Source organism: Saimiri boliviensis, chromosome 1 (genome assembly GCF_048565385.1).
Source record: "Saimiri boliviensis isolate mSaiBol1 chromosome 1, mSaiBol1.pri, whole genome shotgun sequence".
Taxonomy (NCBI): domain Eukaryota; kingdom Metazoa; phylum Chordata; class Mammalia; order Primates; family Cebidae; genus Saimiri; species Saimiri boliviensis.
In genome coordinates, this window is record NC_133449.1 from 115,674,063 (window position 1) to 115,700,972 (window position 26,910).

The window sequence follows — 26,910 nt, forward strand, 5'->3', positions numbered from 1 at the left end:
AGTGATTCAACTGTGCAGCCGGTGAGGCAGTCCCTCAGATGAAGGAGGCACGCCGTGTCCTCTGCTCTCCCCTCCCCAAAGGGAACATGGGCTTCTCCCCTCACACAGTCCCAATCACACACTGGCCTTCTTTCTGTTCTCCAAGCGCCAGGCTCTTCCCCACTTCTGGACCCTTGCTAGAGCTGTGCCCCCTGCAGGAATGCAGCTCTCAGACCCAGTGGAAAGGGTTCTTCATTCAGGCTCACCCCAAGTATACTCAGTCACAGAACTTTTTTTTTTTTTGGAGATGGACTCTCGCTCTGTCACCCAGGCTGGAGTGCAAGGGCGCGATCTCAGCTCACCGTACCCTCTGCCTCCTGGGTTCAAGTGATTCTCCTTCCTCAACCTCCCAAGTAGCTGGGATTATAGGAACCCACCATCGTGCCCAGCTAATTTTTTAGTAGAGACGGGGTTTTGCCATGTTGACCATGCTGGTCTTGAACTCTGGACCTCAGGTGATCTGCCTGCCTTGTCCTCCCAAAGTGCAAGTATTACAGGTGTGAGCCATCGTGCCCAGCCTTAGCACCTTCTTCTTTATAAGATTCTTTATCATCTGTCTCCCCAGCAACCCACAAGCCCCCTGTTCCCCTCACCACCGAGAATCCCATGCCTAACTGTGTATGCAGTAGGTGTGTCATCGGTGGCTGTTGAGTATAGGCCGTGTTACGGATACACAAAAAGGGCAGCTACAACTAGTTAACTGTTGCTAGAGGGTGGTAGAATAAACAACCCAGTTTGCCATAGTTCACAAAGGAGAGCCAAGGCCTGGCAGGATTGCAGGACACCTTGCACCCAGACCTCCACTGCCATGGTCCCCCTCTCTGAAATGCCCCACAATATGGGTTCCCTACAACCCAACTAGAACCAAGTGCGATCTACGCAACAACAAATGAGACGCCCAGAGCCAGAATAGTCTAGATGAATGTATTGCCATTCACATATTTTGTAGAAAATGTAGCAAATGGGTCAGGGTTGTACAAAAGAAAATCCAGGTTTATACAGGTTGCTTTATTTACATCTGGGAGCAAGGCTGTCCTGGCATTAGGCACAGCAGCTGCACTTGTCTGACATCCCTTTGCAGATGCAGCCCTGGGCACACTTGGCACAGCCCACAGGGCAGCAGGAGCAGCAGCCTGGGGAGGAAGAGAGAGCGAGAGGTCAAAGCAGACTCCACCAAGCACCTCCCTCCCCCAGCAGAGGCCCGGCTCGAGCCCTGCCTCTGGTCCCAGCTGACCCTCATTTCAGGATTGTGTGGCTTTGTCAGGAGACAACTGGTGGATCTTTGGGATGAAGGTTTTATGTGAAAAAGCTGCCCAGCCCCACCTGAGTCCGGGACGGGGCAGAGGAGTGGACAGGTATGAGAACAAAGGGAGGCCAGTTCCCCCAAACCCCACACTTAAGTGAGGAAAGTCTTCACACTCCAACAGGTGGCAAACCCCTGACAAAGCAGTTCTGGGGAGGGCCAGGGTAGCTCTGGGCTGCATCATCAGCTTAGAAACCACACGGGGTCTCCAAGATCCTGCGCCTGAAGTGCTTCAGGACCCTGTAGGGTTAAGAAGGCTGCATCAGGAGGCAGGAGACCTAAGTTCACGTTCCAGCTTTGTCCCCAGCACTACCTGGTACTGTCTCTGGGCCTCAGTTTCTAGTTTAGTAAGGAGAGGCTAGGACTCACCCATTTTTCTTTCTTTTTTTTCTTTTTTCTTTTTCTTTTCTTTTTTTTTTTTTTTTTTTTTTTTGAGATGGAGTTTTGCTCTTGTTACCCAGGCTGGAGTGCAATGGCTCGATCTCGGCTCACCGCAACCTCCGCCTCCTGGGTTCAGGCAATTCTCCTGCCTCATTTTTAAGGCACTTTGAGGTCTGATCCTGAATCAGGTGCAGAGGGAGGTGTTTGGGGAAGTTGGCCATTGGCCCACCCCTGCCTGCGGAGCTCTGGGTTCCCTGCTCTAACTTGGCCCCTCCGCCAGATTCTCAGGGAAGGCCCCGCACTCACTCTTCTTGCAGGAGGTGCATTTGCAGTCTTTGCATTTGCAGGAGCCAGCACAGCCACAGGAGCCACCTGCAAGGAAGAGAAAAAGGCAGTGAGCGGTGAGTGAAATGCAGAAGGCACAGCGGTAGTCAATAACTCTTAGTGCCTCTTCCTCTGTGGGGCCGGGCCAGCACTCAGAGCTCCTTCCCCACTCATGGGAGAGGAAGAGAAGCCCCATCTCCTCTCCCTGCATGCTGGAAAGGGCAAGTATCCTCTTGATTTTACTCCATAAGCAAGGTTCCAGGCCCCAGACACAGCCCAGGAAGACTGGGACTGGAGGCCCGAAGCTTGTGTCCTGAACTGCGAAGAGGCAATGGTCCGCTGCCTTCCATCCACCCTGGCTGCTCAGAGCCTGGTCAGAGCACTGGGGCTCAGCCAACAGCCCCCTGCCCAACTGTGTGACATGGAACAGGACAGCTTTGGGTCTCAGTACCCTCAACTCTGATTTAGAGGCACAGGGAGGAGGGAAGTGGTCTCAGGGACGTGATCGGGAAGAAAGCGCTTAACGAAGTAAAGGAGTCCCCTTCAGCTCAGAATTTAAAATGCGACTTTCTCAAACCCAGAAACAGCTTGTACTGTGCCTGAGAAGCGGCCATCCTAAGGAGCAGAGCCAGGTGTCCCTTACCAGGTGAGCAGGAGCAGTTGGGGTCCATCTCGAGGCAAGGAGAAGCGGGAGTTCTCAATCCAGAAGCAAACACGCTGCGACACAGGTGAAAGGCGTGGTGACGCCCAGGAGCCGGCAGCTCCCTTTATAGCGCGGGAGGGGGTCGGGCGCAGAAGCCCCACCCCGTCCTTGTACCCGCCGGGCGGATTCTGCGATGACCGAGCTCCCGCGCTGGGCTGTGCGCAACACGCGGGCCGGGTGCACCATCCCACTAGCTGAGCGCAGTGTGCGCGGCCGAGTCCACCCCTTTGGCCCCACCCCTTTGGCCCCCGCTCACTGAGGAACTGGTAGTACGTGCTGTCCCTGCCGTCCTGCCTGCCTTCCCAATTTCTCTGACAGTACCTGCCACTCCCTCTCCTAGGCGTGCTGGGAAACTCGGAATCCAGTCCGCCTACACACCCCCAGCCCCCACTCCACTGTGTGTAACTTTGCATTTCCCAGAGTCACTGCATCACGTCCCTGGATCGGCGGAAGCGGGCGAGGGAGCAGTGTGCAAACGAGACGCCAAGGACGGGACCCTCAGATCTCCTGCATTGCTGGTCTCCGTCCCAGTCGCCACCTCCGTCTGTTGGCCACGTTTCTCCTATGCCTAGGAACAGAACAGACACAGGGCTCTACCCACTTCCTTCCATTCTCCACTCTTGAGAGGCTGAATGGGCACATTTTTTCCGGGTCTTCCTTTACGTAAAACTCTCCAGGGTCTCCCCACAGCCTAGCCGGGCACCCCTCTACAGGATGGCAGTTTGGAAAATGTGGGATGCTCCCAGAAGAGAGATAATTTTAGGTGACATGTGGATCCTGGATTAAATGAAAATTCAAGAAACCTGAATGTTTTTCCTTCCGTATTCCTATTACTCTACATTAACATGAATCCATGTTAATCACTTGGCATCTCTGAACTCACAGCAATCCTAAAGGGACACGCATTCTGTTTATGAATCCATATTCCTAATCTGGACAACGACAATACAGGGAGGTCAAGCGCACTGGCCCAGGGTCAGAGGGCCTCGAAGTGGCACTGCTGGCTCTGAATCCTCTCAGCTTCCCACGGGAGAGGGCGCAGTGATGAAGCTTCCCTTTGGCCTAGGTATCATCTCTTACTGCTTGAAATCTTTAAACAAAACCAGGCATCAAGGTCAGTCCTGGAAGCAAAACAGAGACGCAGAGGGGATATGAATAGGGAGAATTTGATGGCAACATTCTATGTCTGGAAGTTAAACTGATTCTTTTTTCGCTGGTGCTAATGAGTTTGCTTTTCATATAAATGTATCTAAGGAAATAGGAATCATTTAAAAGAAAAATGTTATGTCACATACTGGTGCAGGTGGTAGTGGAACTGGCAGGCATCCTTCCGTTTCTGTTATGGGGACAGAGACTGCCTTGCTCATGGCTTTATATTTTTGGTGTGAATCCCTGTTTTGTGGGAAGAGGGCAAAGACCCTGTCAGGACCAAGGAACATGCTCATGTGGCTGATGAGAAAGACGAAGCACACACAGGGAGGGACTCCAGGCCTGGCTTATTTGTCTGGAGTAAAATGTCATCTATCTATGCCATTATTTGAGATGTTTGGGCTGTTAGCACCAGATACCTTAGACTGGGTACCTTAAAATGCAAAAATCTATTTATTTCAGCTCTGGAGGCCTGGAAATCCAAGGTCAAGGCACCAGCATATTTGGAGTCTTGTAAGAGCCCCATTCCTCATGGATGTCTCTTTCCTGCTGGGTCTTCACACAGTGGAAATGGTTGAACAAGCTCCCTCTGGCCTCTCTTATTAAGGCGCTAATCCCATTCATGAGCGCTTTGTCCTCTGATTTCAATCACCTCCCAAATGCACCACCTCAATCCCAACACATTGAAAATTAGATTTGCACACATGACTATTGGAGGCACACAAGCCTTTCAGCCAGAGCAGCCATGAATCATAACAAAATATAGTTAATATTATAGATCACCTGCCGTGAACAAGGCACCATTCTAAGTTCTTTATACCTATTAAATCATTTCTTTCTACAAGTCAGACCCCGTTACAGTCATATGCTGCTTAGTGATGGGAATACATTCTGAGAAATGCATTGTTGGGTGATTTCATGGTTGTAAAAATAACATTAAGTGTATAATAACAAACCTAGATATTATGGCCTACCACAGACCTAAGCTTTGTGATGCGGCCTGTTGCTCCTGTGCTTCAAACCTGTACAGCATGCTACTGTACTGAATTCTGAAGGCAGTTGTAACATAGTGGTAAATATTTGTGTATCTAGATGTAGCTAAACATAGACGGGTTCAGTAAAATTACCTTATAATCTTATAGGACCACTATGCTATATGCAGTGTATCTATAACTAAAATGTCCTTACACAGCACATGATGTATTAATATATGCTACCCTTTCACAGTGCAGGAAATTGAGCCAGAGAGAGGTTGAGTGACCCAGGTATACCTGATGACACACAATACAGGCTGACCATAGGATAATGCCCTCAACCACAACCCTCTGTCACGCTGCCATGTGACACATGAAGACACTAATTCTGACACAGAGGCACAGTGAGAAGAGCACTGAGCCGGCTGTCAGAGCCTCTGCATAGCCGTGTGTCCTCTCTGGGCTTCAGTTACCCAGCTGTCAGGTCAGGCGCACAATCGGGCTGACTAACCATGAGCCCTTCCAGCTCTGGACTGCGAGGAGCCGGGCTTAGCATCCGCTGACAGACAGCATGATCTCCCACTATGGCGAAGGCATGAGGACAGCCATAGCATAGATTCATTTATGCCTTTACTTCTGAACTGTGTGACCTTGGGAAGATTGCTTAAAGCTTCTAGAAGACAGTGCAACTCCTCTAGAAAACAGTACCATCTCACCAAACCCTGTGCATGCACTGTCTCTGTGTGAAGATCAAATGACTTGAAAGGTGGGAAAGGCTTTCTCTGAATGCTGGAGCAGTGTCTATCCTGGAGAGCTGGTGCAGGAGGTCATTCACATGCCCTTGAGACCAGATCAGCAAGACTCCAGATCCATCTCTAACTTCTAGTCCGCATAATACCTCCATGAAGATGGACCTTTCCAAGGGGCTTGATGGGAACTAACAGGATTGTCTGTCTGGAAAGTCCACGTGGACAAATAATTATAATAGCACTGTTCAGTAAGTCCTAGGCCACTAGTACCAGGCCACTGTCCCATTTAACCCCTATATGGAAATATAATCTCCTTTATCCAGATGAAGAAATGGAAGCTCAGAGAGCTTAAGTGACTTGTGCAGGCCACACAGCCAGTAAGGAGTGAAGCGGGCTATGAATCAGTTGTATGACACCAAAGCCTGCACTTGGCCCAGGCTACCTTCTGAAATTCCCTCTTCACAAAGAGCACCTGCAACCCATCTGGATCTTGACTCCTGGGCCTCCTGTCTCATCTTCCTTCTGATTGAACATCAAGTAACAATTCCCTGAGCAGTTAGCTGGAGGCACCAGCTGTTGGTAGCAATGATCAGTCCTCATCCTTCTCAATGACAACCACATGCCTTCAAACTACAGAATACGCCATCAGCCCTGCATAGGTGGAGTCTAAATACTTTACCTGGGAACTTTAATTGCTATCTATAGTCAGCTTGCCAGGATAATACTGGACACTTCGCTCCATCTCACTATTCACTGTACTGACCTGAAGTAACCAAGGGCTGGAATTTGAAGGAGGAGATGCAGCCTGACCTTGGGAGAAACTTCCAAAGATTCAGAACCAAGTTAGAACAAGGGGCTCTCAGATGTAGGGAGAGTTCCATTAGTGACATGGGGCAGGTCAAGACTGATAGTTTCTTTTGGGCATGTCAAGGCCAGCACTGCTGAAGGTGTGTGATCCATGCACTGGGGCCAGTCTACAAACCTTTCCCAGTCTGAAATATACACCGTAAAACAAATATGCAATGTTTGCAAATTCTTTTATTTTTCTGTGATTTTGTTTTTCATATGTGTATTTAAATATAGTCATATATATTTTCATATATTTGTTTTTCATAAGTATTTTATTTTCATATATTTGTATTAATAATTTGCCTACTGAATATAAAAAGTAGATTTTGTTTTTATATTTCATACCAATTCATTTTAGTTCTTCAGACCTGACCTAACTTTGCCAAAGCTTAGGTCTGTTACAGATGCCCATGCCATTGTATCTCTTACATGTATAATGCCTTATTATTTTTCTTTTTTTTGAAACGGAGTTTCGCTCTTGTTACCCAGGCTGGAGTGCAATGGCGCGATCTCGGCTCACCGCAACCTCCGCCTACTGAGTTCAGGCAATTCTCCTGCCTCAGCCTCCTGAGTAGCTGGGATTACAGGCATGCGCCACCATGCCCAGATAATTTTTTGTGTTTTTAGTAGAGACGGGGTTTCACCATGTTGACCAGGATGGTCTTGATCTCTTGACCTCGTGATCCACCCACCTTGGCCTCCCAAAGTGCTGGGATTACAGGCTTGAGCCACCGCGCCCGGCTGCTTTTTTTTTTTTTTTTTTTTTTTTTGAGATGGAGTTTCCCTCTTGTCACCCAAGCTAGAATGCAGTAGCATGATCTCGGCTCCTTGCAACCACTGCCTCTTAGGATCAAGTGATTCTCCTGCTTCAGCCTCCTGAATAGCTGGGATTACAGGCACTTGAAATCACTCCCAACTAACTTTTGGATTTTTAGTAGAGATGAGGGTTTCATCACATTGGCCAGGCTGGTCTTGAACTTCTGACTTTCAGGTGATCCGCTCACCTTGGCCTCCCAAAATGCTGCGATTACAGGTGTGAGCCACCATGCCCGACCTACTGTATAATGCTTTTACATTTTTTAGCTGAGATAGGTAATGTGATTTGCCTTAAGGCACTCTGTGTAAGATGATAGGACATGGTACCAGCACACACATGTCTGGTCTCAATAGAGTCCCTCATCCCAGCTCTGTTTGGTGTCAGGTTCCTTTATCCAAGGCACATAATATAAAACAGAGCCAGAATAAAGTCAACTTTTATTATGATTAACATATTTTATTTTTTAAAAACCAGATGTACTGTTGGGTCAGGATTATATGGAAAACAATTCTGGGTTTGGACACTTTCTACCTCTGGGAGCAGGGCTTTCCCCACATCAGGCACAGCAGCTGCACTTGTCCAACACCCCTTTGCAGATACAACCCTGGGCACACTTGGCACAGCCCATAGGGCAGCAGGAGCAGCAGCCTGGAGAAGAAGGGGAGAGTGACAGGTCGCAGAAGACTTGACCAGGCACCTCCCTGCCCCAACAGCAGGACTGGCCCAAGCTCACACCCAGACCCAGAGGAGCCTTAGTTCAGGATGGTGTGCTCCCTCAGGAGACAATGAGTCAATTTTTGGAGTGAAAGTCTTCCTATTGTAATAACCTACCCTGGACTAGCACAACTGACTCCATTTTAGCTGTAAACTCCAACCTGACTTTCCCCTCCTTATCACAGCCCCTTTGGGTGCATAACTGGGTCATCTGCACTTGGAAGCACTGAAGCCTACTGTTCTTAACACTTGTATTCTGCTTGGCGTATCTCCCCTCACCCCCCAGTGTAAGAAAAAAGTTTCCCTTTGATCATTGTTTAGAAGGAACCAGATTGCCCCCTTCTTGGTAATTGTATGGAAACCACTTGTGCCTGCAGACCTTCCTCTAACCTGCTTTTCTGCTTCTGTAAAATTCCACTTCAGCTAGGTACTCCCCTCCCCTACCTAAATCAAGGTATAAAAGATAATCAGGCCCCTTCCTTGGGGCCGAGAGAGAATTTTGAGCGTTAGCCTTCTCGGTCGCTGGCTAATTAATAGACTCTTAATTTGGAACTCAGAGTGTGGCGCGTTTCTTCTAACTCGCTCAGTTACAACACTATGAAAAAGACGCTCAGCCCCACCTGAGCCCAGGACAGGGCAGAAGACTGGACAGGCAGTGACTGGGGTCTGTGGGGACAAAGAAAGGCCAATTCCCCAGGTCCATACGCTTCTGTGAGGAAAGTCCTCAAGTAAGAGGTCTGTGCTTGGCCAGCTGGTACATTCTTGTGTCCTCAGTTTCTCCATTGTAAGAATGAAGGTTGGGTGGGGATCAACCATCTCTAATGTTCTTCCAGGTCTGATCCTGAATCCGTTTCAGGGGATGTGGGAAGCTGGTGATTGGCTTGCTCCTGCCTGTGGACATCTGAGATCCCTCCTCTGACTCTGCCCAGCCTCCAGATTCCCAGGGAAGGCCCCACGCTCACTCTTCTTGCAGGAGGTGCATGTGCACGCTTTGCATTTGCAGGAGCTGGCACAGGTGCAGGAGCTACCTGCAACGAAGAAAAAGGCAGTGAATGGTGAGTATGGTGCAGGGTTAGGAGCAACCCCTCGGCAGGCTCCTGCTCAGTGCATGGGAAACCTGGTACCTTGTTCCACGCAGGCACAGAGAAGTCCAGCCTCCATTTTCTCCCCCACAGGCTCGGATGGGCAGGTGCACTCCTAATTTTACTCCACGAGACCTTATGTCAGTAATCCCTAAGAGGCAATGCTCCCTGCCTCCCATCCACCTCAGGCAGCTCTAATGCTGGGCCAGAGCCCTGGTCCCAGCCCAGGCCCCCACTGGCTATCATGGTGACCTGGCAGTTTTGAGTCTTAGTCTATCATGGTGACCTGGCAGTTTTGAGTCTTAGTCTATCATGGTGACCTGGCAGTTTTGAGTCTTAGTCCTCTCGCCTCAGAAATGGCAGGCACTGGCAAGATGGTCTAAGTGGTGATGAAGGCGCTTGACGGAGGGGAGGGGGAGCGGAAGAAAGCACCAGAAATGCAAAGTACAGGAGTCCACTTTGGGAAGAGCTATCTTGCACCTCCCTCCTGCCCCAGGGACATTCTGTTCTCTGGCATGAAAACGGAGATCGTAAGTCCCGAAACGCGGCATCTCTTACTACTGGAACAGGAGCAGTTAGGGTCCATTTCGAGGGGAGACGAAACTGGAGTTTCTAAGCAAGAGGCGAAGACGCAGCGGGGCAGTTGGGAGGCATGGTCAATTCTAGGAACAGCGCGCGTTCAATTCACAGTCAGAGGAGGGGGCCAGGTGCAGAGCACTCCTCCCGACCCCCACGCGGAAGCCGCAGCGCCAGCTGTCCTCGCTTGGGCTGTGCGCAGCAGGCGGGCCGGGCGCACCATCCCCTGAGTGTCCCAGGGTGGGCCCCCGGGGGGCCGCCCCTTTGGCGCCCGCTCGCGTGGGAGGGGCTGTGCTGCCGGAAGTACGCGGTGCCCCCGCCGCCCTGAGGGCCCTTTCCCATTCCCAGGTGGTCGCGCTATCCACCCACTCCCCTCCCCACAGTCCTCCGCTCGCTACGGCCCCGCTTCGCCTTCCGGGTCCGTGTGCAGCTCCATTCTCGTGCTCACCTTCTGCTTAGGCGGGAGCCGGGAGCAGACCTAGCGAGCTGTGTGCAGATGAGCGGCGGCGGAGGTGACTTTTGCTTCTTCCCCGCCCTCCCCCCGCATTACCTGTCAGTCTTCCCACTTAGGACCCTCTAACTCGTTCCCCCTGAACACAGAACGCGGCGACCACGCGTCGGCCTCTCTTTCTTCCTTCCACGCTCCTCGGAGGTGATCTCGGGCACATTTGTCCGGGTCCTCCTTTGCATATAATTCTCCGGGACTACCCCAGGCCTGCCTGCCACCCCACTGCAGGATGGCAGTTTTGAAAATAAGGGATGCTTTCCAAAGAGGATGACTTTAGGTGACATGCAGACCCTGCTTTCAATCAAGATCAAGGAGAGAAGTGGGTATTTCTCCTCAATGTTTTATCATGTGACATTTAGATTGTGCCAGGCCTTTTAAAATATTCATTCCTTGAACACTCCCAACAATCCTAAAGGGAAATACTATTTATGAACCCGTTTTACTCTTCTGACAACTATGACAAAAGGTTTAAGTAACTTGCTCAACATCACAGAGCTGAAAACTTGCCACTGATTTGAATCTAGCCAGCCTTTCAAGAGAAAGTGTCCATGATCAAGCCTTGCTTTGGCACAGGTATATCGTTAGCAGTTCTCTGTTGCTGGAAATCTTTTAAACAATGTCAAGCCACAAGCTCAACCATGGGCTGTGACAAAAGAAATCCATATGTGTAATATATATATCTATATATTATATATATCTATATATGTGGACACAAGCAATACATTTCTAGTTTTTCTTTCTTTTTTTTTCTGAGACCGAATCTTACTCTCGCCCAGGCTGGAGTGCAGTGCTGCACATCAAACAGCATTCCCTCCACAAATGGAGGGATTAACTTGTCATTAACAAGACATCCAGGAACTTTTTCCCTCCTAAACCACACTCAGCAACCTGCACGGTCTGCCATAGCTGCGTTCTGCGAACTTCTGTAAATAAAGTATTATTAATTATGGAGATGATGAAATCAAAAGCAAAATTCCAAAACAACTTTATCTGCAACCCACAAGCACACTGCATCTTGCCGAGAGCATGCTGGTTTGAAGTAGTCAAGGGCTGGAATTTGTAAGAGGAAGAAACAGCCCGACCTTGGGAGAAACTTGCAAAGATTCAGAGCCAAGTCCAACAGGGAGCTCTCAGGGTTCAGAGAGTGTCCTGAGTGTGCTGTCTGTGACACTGGGTAGGCCAGGCCTGATGGTTCCTCATGAGAACGAAGGTGTGTGGTCCCCAGTGGGGCCAGTCTGCTGTTTCCAGTCTGCAATGCAAATCATGTGCAGAGTTTGTAAATCTTCAATTTCTCTATTATTTCCGTACATAGTTATTGATTTTTTTCTGGTAAAATGTAAAAAAAAAATGGGTTCTGTATTTTGTCTTTCATTATCTTCATAATTGATACTACTTTATTTACAAAGGTTTAGGTCTGGGATGGATAAAAATGAAAACTGTCCCTTTACCATGGAGTCTGAGAAGTCTTGTGTAGGATTCAAGCAACAGCCTTAGAATCAACGTCCTGTGGTCACTTTCAAGACTAAAATCTGATGACAAACTAAACTTGGGCAGGGAAATCTGAGAATAAAAATGAGGAATGGAGAAGGCTGTGTGCAACACTTAACATGATTGGAGGTGATCATGTATGTCCTGTCCCCATGTGATCCGGCACAGTGCAGGGGCATTTTACAGAAGATGTAGCTCAGTGAGTTAACCAGGCTTGCCTGAAGGCGCTCTGACTGTTAGGGGCTCACATTTCCATCTAGAGCCCAGTCTCTAAACTCCCAGTTCAATCTCCCACTCCAATCCCTTATCACAAAAAACAGAATGAGAACCAGAACCAGATTGAATTCTAAGTGTTTAATTTTTTTTTTTTTTTTTTTTTTTTTTGAGACGGAGTTTCGCCCTTGTTACCCAGGCTGGAGTGCAATGGCATGATCTCGGCTCACCGCAACCTCCACCTCCTGGGTTCAGGCAATTCTCCTGCCTCAGCCTCCTGAGTAGCTGGGATTACAGGCACGTGCCACCATGCCCAGCCAATTTTTTATATCTTTAGTAGAGATGGGGTTTCACCATGTTGACCAGGATGGTCTCGATCTCTTGACCTCGTGATCCACCCGCCTCAGCCTCCCAAAGTGCTGGGATTACAGGCTTGAGCCACCGCGCCCGGCTTCTAAGTGTTTAATTATTCACATATTTCAGAGAAACAGGAATGTAACAATGGGTCGGGGTTGTAGAAAAAGAAATCCTGGATTTTTTGTGTCACTCTATTTATATCTGGGAGCAGGGCTGTCCCAAAATCAGGCGCAGCAGCTGCACTTCTCCGATGCCCCTTTGCAGATGCCGCAGCCCTGGACACACTTGGCACAGCCCATGGGGCAGCAGGAGCAGCAGCCTGCGGAGAAAGGTGAGAGGGAGAGGTCAGAGCAGACTTGGCCAGGGACCATCCTACCCCATCAGAGATTGGGCTTGACCCCTGCCACCAGCCCCAGAGGATCTTCATTCAGGATGGCATGGCTTTGTCAGGAGACAACTGGTGGATATTGGGGTGGGTCTTTCTATGAGAAAGCTGCCCAACCCCACAGGAGCCCTGGACAGGGCAGAAGACTGGAAAAGCAGTGATGGCCTACAGGGACAAAGAAAGGCCAATCCCCCAGAAGCATGCTCTCAGGGCCAGCCTCAGGCTCCCTCCCAAGCTTAGCCACAGCCCCAGATTCCTGGAGATGGCCCCACACTCACTCTTCTTGCAGGAGGTGCATTTGCACTCTTTGCACTTGCAGGAGCTGGCGCACGTGCAGGAGCCACCTGCAAGGAAGAGAAAAAGGCATTGAGTGCTGAGTGAGATGCAGAAAGTATAGCAGTGGGTCAGTGAGTCTCCAGTGCATCCTCCTGTGTGCAGGGGCAGCCCGCAGAGCTCCTTTCTCACTCAGCAGAGGAAGAGAAACCCTCTGTCCTCTCCCTTCATGCTGGGGAGAGCAAGTACCCTCCTGTTTGCACTCCAGAGGAAAGTCCTAGGCTCCGGGCACTGCTTGGGAAGACTGTGACTTCGACTTTCTGTCCTGAACCCCAAAGCGGCAATGTCCCCTGCCTCCTATCTAAAGTGGCTGCTCAGAGCCTGGTTAGAGCATTAGGGCTCAGCCAGCAGCCGGTGACCAACGGGGTGATGTGGAGCAGGACAACCTTGAGCCTCAGGACCCTCAACTCTGACATAGAGGCACAGGCAGGAGGAAAATGCATTTAGGAGCCTGGCCAAGAGGAGAGCCCCGGACGAAGTAAAGAAGTCCCCTGCAGCGCAGATCGCAAAATATGACCTCCTCAAACCCAGGAACTCTACGGTGCCTGGGAATTTGGCATCCCAAGGCACAGAACCCGGGCGTCCTTTACCAGCGGCACAGGAACAGTTGGGGTCCATAGCAAGCCGAGGTGAGACTGGAGTTCCCAAGCGAGAAGTGAAGAGGCAGTGGAGCTCAACAGTTGGCGGGTGTATTTATAGTCAGGGGAGGGAGCCGGGAGCAGAAACCCCGCCCCGCCCTTGCACCCACCCCGCTTTGTCTGTGCGGCCCAGGATCCTTGGCTGTAGTGTGCGCAGCAAATAGGCCCAGCGCAAAACACCGCGGGGCCGCCCCTTTCCCACCTGCTCACGCGGGAGATGCTGTGCACCCGGGTGTCTTGCTTCTCTCACCTGCCAGGCCTTCCTAGTTCCTTGAAATTACCTACTAGTCCCGCCCCTTGGCGTTCTGCGTGAGCCAAGATCCTGACCTTCGCCCCACACCCCAGGGTCTCCCCGGGTTCCATGTCAACAGCTAAGCCTTTCCTGAAGTCCGAGTGCAACCCCAGTCTCGGGCTCAACTGTCTGGATTGGCGGGAGCGGGGGGCACAGCAAGGTAGTCGTGTGCAAAGGACAGGCTGAGGATGTGACCTTCGGATCTCTGGCTTTGCCTGTCCCTGTCCCCTTTGCCATGTCAGTCCTTCAGCCACGTTTCTCCTGTGCCCAGCAACACGGAAGAAACAGGGTCCTGCCTCCCTTCCTTCCATTCTCCACACTTGAGAGTCTGAATGGGCATATTTGTCTGGGTCCTCCCTTTGCATAAATCTCTCCAGGGTCTCCCCACAGCCTAGTAGCTTTCCATGTATGAACTCTCACAGACCCCAACAGCCGGCCACTGCTTTTGTAGTCAGGGGAAGGGGCTGCGCGCAGAGGACCCCGGCCTGCCCTTGCACCCGCCTGGCTAGTCAGAGCCCCCATAGGTCCTACTCTGGGCTGTGCACAGCAGACAGGCTAGGCAAAAGGTCCCCTGAGGGCAGCTTGGTGTGTGAGTGGGAGACCCTGCAAGTGCCGAGACAAGGGTCTGAAGCCTCCGCCAGACTGGGGTGCAATGGTGCAATCATGGCACACTGCAGCCTCCAATTCCTTAGCTAGTTGGATTCTCCTGCATTAGCCTCCAAGTAGCTAGGATTACAGACTTGCACCACCACACCTTGCTAAGCATTTATTTATTTATTTAGAGACAGATGTCTCCCTATGTTCCCAAGGTTGGTCTCAAACTCTTGGTGTCAAGTGATCTTTTCATTTGAGCCTCTCAAAGCACGGGTATTATCGGTGTGAGTCACCCTGCTCGGCCTGATTGTGTATTTTGTGTTTGATCTCATGATTTCCATTATCAATATTATTTCATTTACCAAGGTTTAGGTGCGGAATGGATAGGAATTAAAAACCCCTCCTTCACAGAGGAGTTTGAGAAGCCCCGTGTAGGATTAAAATAACTAAGGAGTTTGATTCCATCCCCTGTAGTCACTTTTGAACCTGAAATCCAAAGAAGAATTGAAGTTGGGCAGCGAAATCAGAGAAGGAACAGGAGGTATTGGGAAGTTTCTGTGCCACATTTGAGAATGAAGGTGGTCTTGTGTTCGGGATTTCCACCCATGACCTGACGCAGGACTATTCCATTCTACAGAAGATGAAGCACAGCGAGGCAGCCTCACTTGCCTTAAGGCTCTCAGATTGTTAGGGGCTCATGTTTTCATCTAGAGCCCAGGAGTCTTCACCCCCAGTTCAATCCTCCACCCCAGTGTCTGATTTCCAAAGCACACAAGAGAAGCTGAAGTCAGAATCAGGTCTAAAGTGTTTTATTATCACTCACATGTTTCATAGGAAAAGGAATTTAGCAAATGGTTTACAGTGGTATTAAAAAAAAAATCCAGATTTGTAAATATGACTGTTTACATCTGGGAGCAAGGCTGTCCTCACATCAGACACAGCAGCTGCACTTCTCTGATGTCCCTTTGCAGACACAGCCCTGGGCACACTTGGCACAACCCACGGGGCAGCAGAAGCAGCAGCCTGAGGAAGAAGGAAGAGTGAGAGGTCACAGCAGACTTGACCAGGGACCTTCCTGCCCAACAGAGGCCAGGCTGGAGCCTCCAGCCCCAAAAGACCCTTAGTTCAGGATGGCATGGCTTTGTCAGGAGACAACTGGGGGATATTTTGGGTGGGTCTTCCAGTGAGAAAGCTACCCAGCTCCATAGGCGCCCTGGACAGGCAGATGACTGGAAAGGCAGTGACAGCCTATGGGAACAAAGGAAGGCCAGTCCCCCAGAAGCATGCACTCAGGGTCAGCCTTGGGCTCCCTCATAACCTTATACACAGCCCCAGATTCAAAGAAAAACTTAAGGCTGGGCACAGTGGCTCACACCAGTAATGCCAGCTATTTGGGATGCCGAGATGGGCAGATCACTGCAGGCCAGAAGTTCAAGACCAGCCTGGCCAACATGGCAAAACCCTGTCTCTATTAAAAATACAAAAACTAGGCGGGCATTGTGGCACAAGCCTGTAATCCCAGCTACTTGGGAGGCTGAGGCAGGAAAATCCCTTGAACTTGGGAGGTGGAGATTGCAGTGAGTCAAAATTGTGCCACTGTGTTCCTGTCTGGGTGACAGAGAGAGACTTTGTCTCAAAATAATACTAATAATACTACTACTAGTAATAATAATGGCAAGTCACCAACTCAACCATGGGCAATGACAAAAGCAATCCATAAGTATAATAAGCATGTGTGTGTGTGTGTATACGCCCACACATACATACATACATACAAATGCACATATATATGCTTTTCTTGCTATCTTCTACATATGGATAAGACTGATTTTCTTTTTTGGTGGTGGAAGAGAGTTTGCTTTTCATAAAAATATATTTAAGAAAACTTTAGTGATTTCAATGTGAAATGATAGATAAAATGTGCACGTGGCAGCAGAAATGGCAGTCATTCTGTAACTGACATGAGGCGCAGCATCTTGCTCATAGCTCTATAGCCCTGTATTGATGATGTATTTGTGGGAACAGTGAATGGCTCTCTTTGGTCCGCAGAACTGGTGTTTGGGTGGTAGATGACAATGACAGCATACACAGCTAGGTGCTCCAGGCCTGGCTGCTTTGTCCGTGAATAAACTAATACCCACTATGCTATGTGTAATGATTTTTTAAAAAAATCAATAGCTAATAGTACAGACTACTCACCACTTGTCAGGCATCATTCCAAGTTTCTTACATGTATTAAATTGTTTAATCCTACAAGCCAGATGCCATTATTATGCCCCTTTTACAGGGAAGGAGACTGAGTAACAGAGAGGTTGCGAAGCACGGCTAAGTGGCAGAGGTGGGATTTCCACTCATGCATGCTGACGGCAGCATCATGCCCTCACTTACCACTCTATGCCACCAAGTCGCAATGAAGATGAGGACATGGAAAATCTGGCCCTGAAGCAGCAGTGGGCAGCTTGTTCAGCTGGCAGTCATTGTCCCCGTGCACAGCTCTGCGACCTCTCTGGGCTTCAGTTCTCATCTCTTAAGCCCAGTGCAAAATCGGTCTATCCCAAAGCATCCTTCTAGATTTGAGCCAGGATAGGCAGAGTTTAGCATCTAGTGATGAGCCGATCACCACCTGCCAGCTGTGACCAGGACAACAGGCCAGGGTAGCAGAGGTTCATTCATGCCTTTACTGCTGAGCTACGTGGCCTTAGGCAGGTTGATTAACTACTCTGGAAGACAACAGAGGCACTCCAGGCCCTGAATATTTGCTGTCCTAGTTCTGAGGCCTGTGGCTCTCATTCCCAAGGTTGTATGAAGATCCAATGATATGAAGGGTGAGAAAGGCCGTCTGTACAAATGCCAAGCAGCAGCATCTTATCCAACATCACATTCCTCCTGGTAGGATCACCAGGCTGCAGTCTCATTCCCAGCATCTAATCCAGAGTCATGCTTCCAAATCCATGAGCCTTTCTCCAGGAGGTTGTTGGGATTTAACAGAATTTGTCTGTCTAAGAAAGTCGAGGCCCCGTCCTGGCCCTTGCACCCACCCTGCTGAGTTAGCACTGCCCGTGGTCCTTGGCTGGGCCATGAGCAGTGACCTGGTCTGGCTCAGGACTGTCATCACCTTCACCTTCCCTGGATACCATGTGCAACCCCAACCTCGTGTTCAACTTTCAGGATCAGCAGTAGTGGGAGCATAGGGAGAGAGTTGTGTGCAAAGGACTGGTGGAGGCTGTGACCTTTGGATTTCCAGCCTCGCCTGAGTCCGTCCCCACCTCGGTGCTTCAGCCACATTTCTCCTGTACACAGCAACAGGACAGACACAGGGCTCTGTCTCCCTCCCTTCCCTTCTCCACTCTTGAGAGGCTGAATGGGCACATTTGTCGTGGCCCTCCTTTGTGTAAATCTCTCCAGGATCTCCCCACAGCCTAGCCAGGCACCCCACTACACAATGGCAGTTTGGAAAATGTGAGATGTCCCCAGAAAAGGGATCATGCAGATTCTGTCTTCAATTAGAAAGCCATTTCCTTCCATACTGCTGTTACGCTACATAACATTAATCCGTGTTAGGCCCTGTTTAGTCACTGTCCATCTTTGAACCCTCACAACAATCAAAAAGGGACATACATTCTATTTATAAACCCATATCCTAATCTGGACAATGATAATATAAGGAGGTCAAGCCACTAGCCCAGGGTCAGAGGGCTGGGAAATGGCACTGCTGGTCTGAATCCTCTCAGCTTCCCACGGGAGAGAGGGCAGTGGTGGAGCTTCCCTTTGGTCTAGGTATGTTCATCTCGTACGGCTTTAAGTCTCTAAACAAAATCAAACATCAAGATCAGTCCTGGAAGCAAAACAGAGACGCAGAGGGGATATGAATAGGGAGAATTTGATGGCAACATTCTATGTCTGGAAGTTGAACTGATTCTTTTTTCAGCAGTGCTAATGAGTTTGCTTTTCATGTAAATATATCTAAGCAAATAGAATCAATTAAAAGAAAAATGTTGCATCACATATTGGTGCAGGTGGTAGTGGAACTGGCAGGCATCCTTCTGTTTCTGTTATCGGGACAGGGACTGCCTTGCTTGTGGCTTTATATTTCTGGTGTGAATCTCTATTCTGTGGGAAGAATGCAGGACTTTTTGTTCAGGACCGCAGGGCAATGCTCATGTGGCTGATAAGAAAGAGGACACACAGGGAGGGACACTGGGCCTGGCTTTTTTGTCTAGAGTAAAAATGTCAAGTATGCTATTGCCTGAGTTCATTTGAGCAGCTGTAACTAGACACCTTGGACTGGGTACTTTAAAACAACAGAAATCTATTTCTCTCAGTTCTGGAGGCACGGAAGTCCAAGGTCAAGGCACCCGCATCTGGAGTCTTGTGAGAGCCCCGTTCCTCGTGGATGTCTCTTTCTCGCTGGGTCTTCACATGGTGGAAAGGGTTAAACAAGCTCCCTCAGGCCTCCTTTATTAAGGCGCTAATCCCACTCATGAGTGCTTTGCCAGAATACCATAGTTACTTTCCAGATGCACTGCCTCTTAAAAGCAACGCAATGAAAGTTAGATTTCAACACGTGAATATTGGATGGACAAAAGCATTCAGGCCATAGCAGCCATGAATAATAATAACAAAATAGTGGTTAATATTATAGACCACTGGTCATGTACTAGGCACTATTCTGAGTTCTTTACATCCATGAAATCATTTATCTTTACTAGTCCAACCCTATTACAGTCATGTGTCGCTTAATGAGAGGTATGCATTCTGAGAAATGTATCTTTGGGCAATTTTGTCATTGTGCAAACATCGTGGAACGTACCCACACACCTAGTTGATACTGGCTACTGCACCTGAAGGCTGTATGTGTTGGCCTAATTACCAGTCACAGTCCTCACTCCTCCTTAACGAACAGCAAAGCATCTTCAGACCACAGAATATGCCATCACACCCTGCACAGGTGGACTCAAAGTACATCGTCTGGAAACCAGTTTCTATCTACAGACATCTTGCCGGAATAATGCTGGGCACTTCCTCCTCCATTCCCACTCACTCAGCTGGCCTGAAGTAACCAAGGGCTGGGGGAAGCCAATTTCAAGCCTCACCTTGGGAGAGGTGCAGATTCAGAGCCAAGTCACAAGAGGGAGTTTCGAGGTGAAGGGAGACTCCCATCAGTGGCATGGGGCAGGTCAAGATTGATGGGTCCTGGGGGAAGGTCCCCTCCAGGGGTGCTCAAGTTGTGCTAGCTATGGACAAGGACTGATTGGATAACTGTCTCCAGTGTGAAATGTACACTCCAGAAAAAAATGGGTAGTGTTTGTAATTCTTTTATTTCTCATGTAATTTTGTTTTTCATATATTCATATGTTTGTAGATACTTGTTTACCTGTTGAATATAAAAATGGATTTTCTCTTATGATTTTATCATACTAAAACAGTTCGTCTTATCAAAGCTCGGGTGTGCAACAGATTGCTGTGGACTTTTATGATCTGCCCTCATTCCTCTCTCCTCTCACATCACCAGTGGTTAAGTGGACTCTGTAGCTCAACATAGAAAGGCACCAAAAAAACACGCACCATGTTACCATCTTACAGGAATCTCTTCTGGCTGAAAAAGTGACCTGAGACAGGGAACCTGATTTTCTTTAAGTCATTCAGCATGCAGGATGACAGGACATGGTCCCAGCACCCACGTCTCTGGACAATGAAATCATCCATGCCAGCTCTGTTGAGTATGGGCCCCCTATTTCCAAGGCACACAAAGAAAACCAGAGCCAGAATAAAGGCAACAACTTTTATTATTACTCACGTATTTTATAAAAGAGAGACAAATATAGTAAGGCCATGGTTGTATGGAAAAAAAATCCAAATTTGTTTAGGTCACTTTCTACATCTGAGAGCAGGGCTGTCCTGACGTGAGGCACAGCAGCTGCACTTGTCTGATGCCTCTTTGCAGATGCAGCCCTGGGCACAGTTGGCACGGCCCACAGGGCAGCAGGAGCAGCAGCCTGGGGAGGAAGGGGAGAGTCAGAGGTCAGAGCAGACTTGACTGGAGACCTCTCTGCCCCAACAGAGGCCTGGCACAAGCCCTACCTCCAGCTCCAGAGGGCCCTTAGTTCAGGGCAGCGTTGCTCTGCCAGAAGTCAACTGGATCTTTGGAGTGAGGGTCTTCCAGTGAAAAAGCTGCCCAGCACAACCTATACCCAGGAGAGGACAGAAGACTGGAGAGGCAGTGGCTGGGGCTACAGGGACAAAGAAAAACCAGTTTCTCAGAACCATTTGCTTAAGTGAGAAAATTCCTGAAGTATCAGGTCTGTGCTTGGCAGGCTGGTGCATTTGTGTGGCCTCAGTTTCCCTATTTTAAGAATGAAAGTTGGGAATCAAACATCTCGTGTTTTTCCAGCTGTGATCCTGAATCAGTTGCCAGGAAAGGAGACGTGGAAGGCTGGTCACTGTCCTGCTCCTGCCTGCTAAGCTCTGGGTTCCTTCCTCTGACTCTGCTCAGCCCCCAGATTCTCAGGGAAGGCCCCGAACTCACTCTTTCTGTAGGAGGTGCAGGTGCACTCTTTGCATTTGCAGGAGCTGGTGCAGGTGCAGGAGCCACCTACAGGGAAGAGAAAAAGGCAGTGAGCAGTGAGTGTGGTGCAGGGTTAGAAGCAGCCCCTCAGCAGCCTCCTGCTCACTGCATGGGAAACCTGTTACCTTGTTCCATCCAGGCACGTGAAGCCCGGCCCCGCCTTTCCTCTCCACAGGCTCAGATGGGCAGGTGCCCACTTTTTCAAACCACACAGAGACTTAAGTGGGGAATCTTGAAGAAGCAATGTCTCCCACCTCCGTACCAGCCCAGGCAGCTCAAATGCTGGACAGAGCACTGGGTCCCAGCTCAGCACACCTCTGGCCTATGGGTGACCTGGAGCAGGGGCAGTTTTGAACCTCATTCCTCTCTCCTTGGAAATGGGAGGCACTGGGGCAATGGTAAGGTGTTCAGTGATAATAATAAAGGTCCCTGGTAAGGAAAAAAGCATCAGAAGTACAAAGTAAAAAAAAATCCACTTTAGGTAGAGCTCAAAATGCACCTGCCTCCTGCATTTTTTAATCCCCCATTAAAAATCGGGGATCCTGCCGGGCGCGGTGGCTCAAGCCTGTAATCCCAGCACTTTGGGAGGCCGAGGCGGGTGGATCACAAGGTCGAGAGATCGAGACCAACCTGGTCAACATGGTGAAACCCCGTCTCTACTAAAAATACAAAAAATTAGCTGGGCATGGTGGCGTGTGCCTATAATCCCACCTACTTGGGAGGCTGAGGCAGGAGAATTGCCTGAACCCAGGAGGCGGAGGTTGCGGTGAGCCGAGATCGCGCCATTGCACTCCAGCCTGGGTAACAAGAGCGAAACTCCGTCTCAAAAAAAAAAAAAAAAAAAAAAAAAAAAAAAAAAAAAAAAAAAAAAAAAATCGGGGATCCTAAAGGCCCTGAAACCTAGCATACTTTACCAGTGGCGCAGGAGTGATTGGGGTCCATCTGGAGAGCAGGTGAGGCTGGAGTACCTATGCCAGAGGTGAAGAAGCAGGCAAGCCAGTGGGAGGTGGAACAGAGAGCCCCCTCTGGCTTTGTAGTTAGGGAGGGGTGCCGGGTGCAGAGGTCCCACCCCAGGTCTGGCTCTGGATCCCGCAGTGTCAGAGGCACCCTGGGTTCAGGGCCCGGCTGTGCGCAGCAGGTGGGCCAAGTGGAGGATCCTCCCTAGCACAGCTGGTGCGCACCCCGGGGGCGGCCTTTTGGCTCCCACTCTCTTTGGAGGGGCTGCATGCCTGGCGGTAGGTGGTGTCCCGCTATAATCCCGGCCCACCCAAATTTCTCAGAGATTGCGGTCCACTCCTGCACCTGCATGGTCTGGGAACCCAGCCTCAGGTGGTCACGGTGTCCCCATCCCAGCACCCAGCACCAGTGACCTGAGCCTCACCTCTGTTGGAGTCCATGTGCAACCCTAGCCTAGTGCTCGCCTCCCTAGATGGGGAAGTGCAATGAGGGAGTTGTGTGCAGAGGACCAGCCTCCCATGTGACCTTTGCCTCACCTGCATTGCCACCCAGGTCCTTTGGCCACGCTTGTCTTATTCACAGCAACAGAGCAGACATAGTGCCCTGCTTCCCTCCCTTCCATTCCCCACTCCTGGGAAGGTGATGGACACATTTGTCCACATCCTCCTTTGCTGTAACTTCTTGGGGCTGGCCCAGCAAGCCCAAGGATGGGGCTTCCCAAAACTTGGAATGTTCCCAAGGGAGGGATCTTTTTCCTGATGTACTCACCCTTACATTAAATTAAGAAGCATGAAAAGTAGTTATTACTTTCAGGATTCTTAACTATTACAGAGCTTTTAGACTCGGCCAGACCCTGTTTAGTCACTTTGGCTATTTCAACCCTCACAGCAACCCTCAAGGGAAATACTCTTTATGACAGCATCTTACTAATCAGACAAGGACAACACAAGGAGATAAGTAACTAGCCGAGGACAGAGAGTGAAAGCAGTGCTGCAGGTGTGAAGCCACTCAGGTTTTCAAGGAAAAGAGGTCAGTGATGAAACTTCCCTTCGCCCTCACTGTGTCTTCAGCACCTCTTCACTGCTTGAGATCTTTAGACAAAAACAAATGTCAGCGTCAACCCGGAGGGCAACAGAAGTGATCCAGAGGGATATATATATATATATATATATATATATATATATATATATATATCTGTGTGGCTACCTTCTATGTCTTCGAGGTAACTGATTCTTATTTTCAGTAGTGTCAGAGAGTTTGCTTTTTCTGTAAATACATTAAGGAAATAGAATTCTTTAAAGAAAAATGTTAAGGAAAATAACAGTGCAGGTGTTGGCAGAAATGGCAAGAATCCTTTCACATCTGTTATGGGGACACAGACTATCTTGCTTATGGCTTTATACATGCAGTGTAGATCCCTATTTGTGGATGGGTAGGGTTCCCTCTCTGATCCATGTGTCAAATGCTCATGTTATTGATGGGAACAACATGGGACACACAGCTAAGCCCATCAGGACTGGCTTATTTGTCTGGAGGTACCAAAATGTTCCTATGCTGTGAATAAAGATAAAATTATAGCTATTACAGACTACTTGAGATACACCGAACACTATATTAAGTTCTCCATATGAATTAACTGATGTGGTCCTACCAGCCAGACCCTGTTACTATACACAGGAACAGGGTAGGAGCCTAAACCACAGAGAGGTTGTGTTACCCAGGTATAAATGACAGAGCTGAAATTTACACTCATGCAACGTCATTGCCTCAGCCACCACCCTGTGTCATGTAAAACACAAGGACATGGAAAACCTGGCACAAGGACAGCAGAGGGAAGAGCAATGAGCTGGCAATCAATCCCTCTTCATAGCTCTTAACCTTCCTGGGCATCAGAATGCCTCTTTTCAGTCAGGGCACAATTGGGCCAACTCACCAAGGGCGCTTCCAGCTAAGAACTGTGATGGGGAGGGCTTAGCACCCACTTACACGATGATCTGCCGGCTCTGCAGAGGACAGCTGTACCATAAGTTCATCCAACCTGCAGTTGGATGACCTTGTGAGTTGTGTGACCCTTGGGCAGGTTCTTAACTACTCTAGAGGACAGTGTTCCCCTACATAATCAGCCTCTGCACACACTGTCTCTCTGGTTTGTGTGAAGATCAAATGACTTGAAGGGTGGGAAAAGCTTGTTCTCTGACCAAATGCTGGAGCAGTGTCTTATGCTGGAGAGTTGGTGCAGGAAGTCATCCACATATCCTTAAGACCAGATCAGCAAGACTCCAAACCCATTCCCAACTTCCATTCCACAGTCATGCTTCCAAGGATCTAGTGGTCCTTTCCCAAGGAGCTTGATGAGATCTAATAGGATTCTCTGTCTGCAAAGTCCATGTGGACAAATGATTATAACAGCACTCTTCACCGAGTCCTAGCCAGGTGCTAGGCCACTATCACATTTCATCCCAAAGTAGAGATAGAATCTTCTTTCTACAAATGAGCAAATGCAGCCTCAGAGAAGTTAAGCACCTTGCCCAGGTCGCACAGCCAGTAAGGGATGAAGTGGGCTGTGAACCTACTTGCGTGACACCAAACCACCTGCGCTTGGCCAGGCTGCCTTCTCTTCTTGTTTTATTTTAATGTTTTGTTTTACATAGAGAGGGGTTCTCACTACATTACCCAGGCTGGTCTTAAACTTCTGGTCTTAGGCAATCCTCCTGCCTTGGCTTGAGCAGAGCATGACGTTAGCCACCAAGATGGTGTGAGCCACTGCACCCGGCCAGGCTACCTTCTGAAATCCCTTATTCACAAAGCACTTTAAGCCAGCATGATGCTTACTCTTGGGCCACGTGACTCCTCTTCCTCTTTGAACATCAAACAGCAATTGCCTCACCAAATAGCCAGATAACTAACAGTTGCCACGAATTAGAAGACACCCAGGGCCTTCCTCCTTCCTACTGAATATCACTACACCTTACAACAGATGTGCAGCATTACCAGTTATTTTTTCTGTTATTTTGTTCTTAATGTCCCTTTGAGATTTCCTTGTTGAATATGAAAAATGAACTTTGTATTTTTATTTTTCATACTCATTCATTCTATTTATCTCACCAAAGCTTAGGTCCACGACTGATTCCTGTGCCCTCAAATCATCTGGCATGATGCTCTTACATTTTTAGCTAGGAAACTGACCGGAGACAGGTAACCCAACTTGCTTTAGGTCACTCAGCATATAGGATGATCCCAGCTCTGCTGGGTCTGGTGTCTTTCATGTCAGGACACCCCTCAAAAAAACCAGAGGCGGAATAAGGCCAACAATGTTTATTGTCATTTCCATGTTTCACTTGAGAAAACAGATATAGTAAATGGGTTATGCTTGTATTAAAAAAAAAAAAAAACCTCTAGGTTTGTAAGTGTTGCGTTATTTACATCTGACATCAGGCACAGCAGCTGCACCTCTCTGATACCCCTTTGCATACACAGCCCTGGGCACAGTTGGCACAGCCCACAGGGCAGCAGGACCAGCAGCCTGGGGAAGAAGGGAAGAGTGAGAGGTCAGAGCAGACTCCACCAGAGACCTCCCTGCCCCAACAGAGGTCTGGCTCAAGCTTTGCCGCCAGCCCCAAGGACCCTTAGTTCAGGGTGGCATTGCCTGTCAGGAGACAACTCCTGAATCTTTGGGGTGAGGGTCTTGCCATGAAAAAGCTGCCCACCCCTCCTGTGCCCAGGACATAGTAGAAGCCTGGAGAGGGAGTGACATGCTGTTTGCAGTAAAAGGAAGGACAGTCTCCTAGAATGATACACTAAGTGAGGAAAGTCCTCAAGTGTCAAGTCTGTGCTTGGGATGCTGGTGTGCGCTGTTGGTGTCAGCTCCCCCGTGGTAAGATTGGGAATTAACCATCTCTAGTGTTCTTCCAGCTGTGATCCTAAGTCATTTGCTGAAGCAAGGAGATGTGGGAGGCTCATCATTGGTCTGCTCCGGCCTGTGGAGATCCCTCCTTTGACTCTGGCCAGCCCCCAGATTCCTGGAGATGGTCCTGCACTCACTCTTCTTGCAGGAGGTGCATGTGCACTCTTTGCATTTGCAGGAGCTGGCACAGTTGCAGGAGCTGGCACAGTTGCAGGAGCCTCCTGCAAGGAAGAAAAAGGCAGTGAGCGTGAGTGTCGTGCCTCCCATCTACCTCAGGCAGCTCAAATGCTGGACAAAGCACTGGGTCCTAGTTCAGCACACCTCTGGCCTTGAAGGTGACCTGCAGGCGGGCAATTTTCAACCTGTCCTCTCGCCTCAGAAATGGGAGGCACTGAGAAGATGGCAGTGTTCTAAGTAGTGATGAAGGTGCTCCGTGCGGAGAAAGCTCGAGAAGTGCAAAGCAAAGGAGTCCATTTTAGGTAGAGCTCAAAATGCACCTGCCTCCTGCCCCAGGGACCTTCTATTCTGTAGTACGAAAATAAAGACCCTAAGACCCGAAATCCAGCATCCCTTACCAGCGGCGCCGGAGCAGTTGGGGTCCATTTGGAAGTGAGATGAGACTGGAGTTCCTAAACCAGAGGCAAAAAAAAAAAAACAAAAACAAAAAAACAAAAAACAAAAAACAGGCTGTCCGGTGGGAGGCGGAACAGAGCCCAGGATCAGGCCTCTGACTTTAGAGTCAGGGCAGGGTGCCGGGCGCAGACGCCCTGCCCCAGGTCTGGCAGCCGCCCCGCGCAGTGTCAGCGCCGCTCCCGGGTTCAGGGCCTGGCTGTGCGCTGCAGGCGGGCCGGGCGCAGGAGGCACCCTGAGGGCGGCCCTTTGGCTCTCGCTCGCTTTGGAGGGGCTGTGCTCCCGGCGTTACGCGGCGTCCTGACTATAATCCCGGCCCTCCCGAATTTCCCGCAGATTGCAGTCCACTCCTGTCCCGGGCGGTCCCGGAACCCAGCCTCAGGTGG

The 26,910-nt window shown here is 49.5% G+C and overlaps 3 protein-coding genes across 3 annotated transcripts; all 3 read right to left on the minus strand.

The window, feature by feature from the left end:
- Positions 1–949: 949 nt before the first annotated feature.
- LOC101052767 (metallothionein-1X) lies at positions 950–2,944 on the minus strand. The gene is made up of 3 exons (XM_003943462.4): positions 2,691–2,944; positions 2,030–2,095; positions 950–1,172 (listed from the first exon to the last, which is right to left on the minus strand). The coding sequence occupies exons 1-3, from the start codon at positions 2,716–2,718 to the stop codon at positions 1,081–1,083; spliced, it is 186 nt and encodes a 61-aa protein (XP_003943511.1). The 5' UTR covers positions 2,719–2,944; the 3' UTR covers positions 950–1,080.
- Positions 2,945–12,334: 9,390 nt separating this feature from the next.
- Positions 12,335–13,635, minus strand: LOC101051697 (metallothionein-1L-like). Its single transcript, XM_003943459.4, has 3 exons — positions 13,535–13,635; positions 12,890–12,955; positions 12,335–12,545 (listed from the first exon to the last, which is right to left on the minus strand). Exons 1-3 carry the CDS (start codon positions 13,560–13,562, stop codon positions 12,451–12,453), a joined length of 189 nt encoding a protein of 62 aa, XP_003943508.1. The 5' UTR covers positions 13,563–13,635; the 3' UTR covers positions 12,335–12,450.
- A 1,764-nt stretch (positions 13,636–15,399) lies between these two features.
- On the minus strand, positions 15,400–21,975 carry LOC101053417 (metallothionein-1E-like). Its single transcript, XM_074398616.1, has 4 exons — positions 21,948–21,975; positions 20,995–21,060; positions 20,348–20,464; positions 15,400–15,491 (listed from the first exon to the last, which is right to left on the minus strand). Exons 1-4 carry the CDS (start codon positions 21,973–21,975, stop codon positions 15,400–15,402), a joined length of 303 nt encoding a protein of 100 aa, XP_074254717.1.
- Between the last annotated feature and the right edge of the window lie 4,935 nt (positions 21,976–26,910).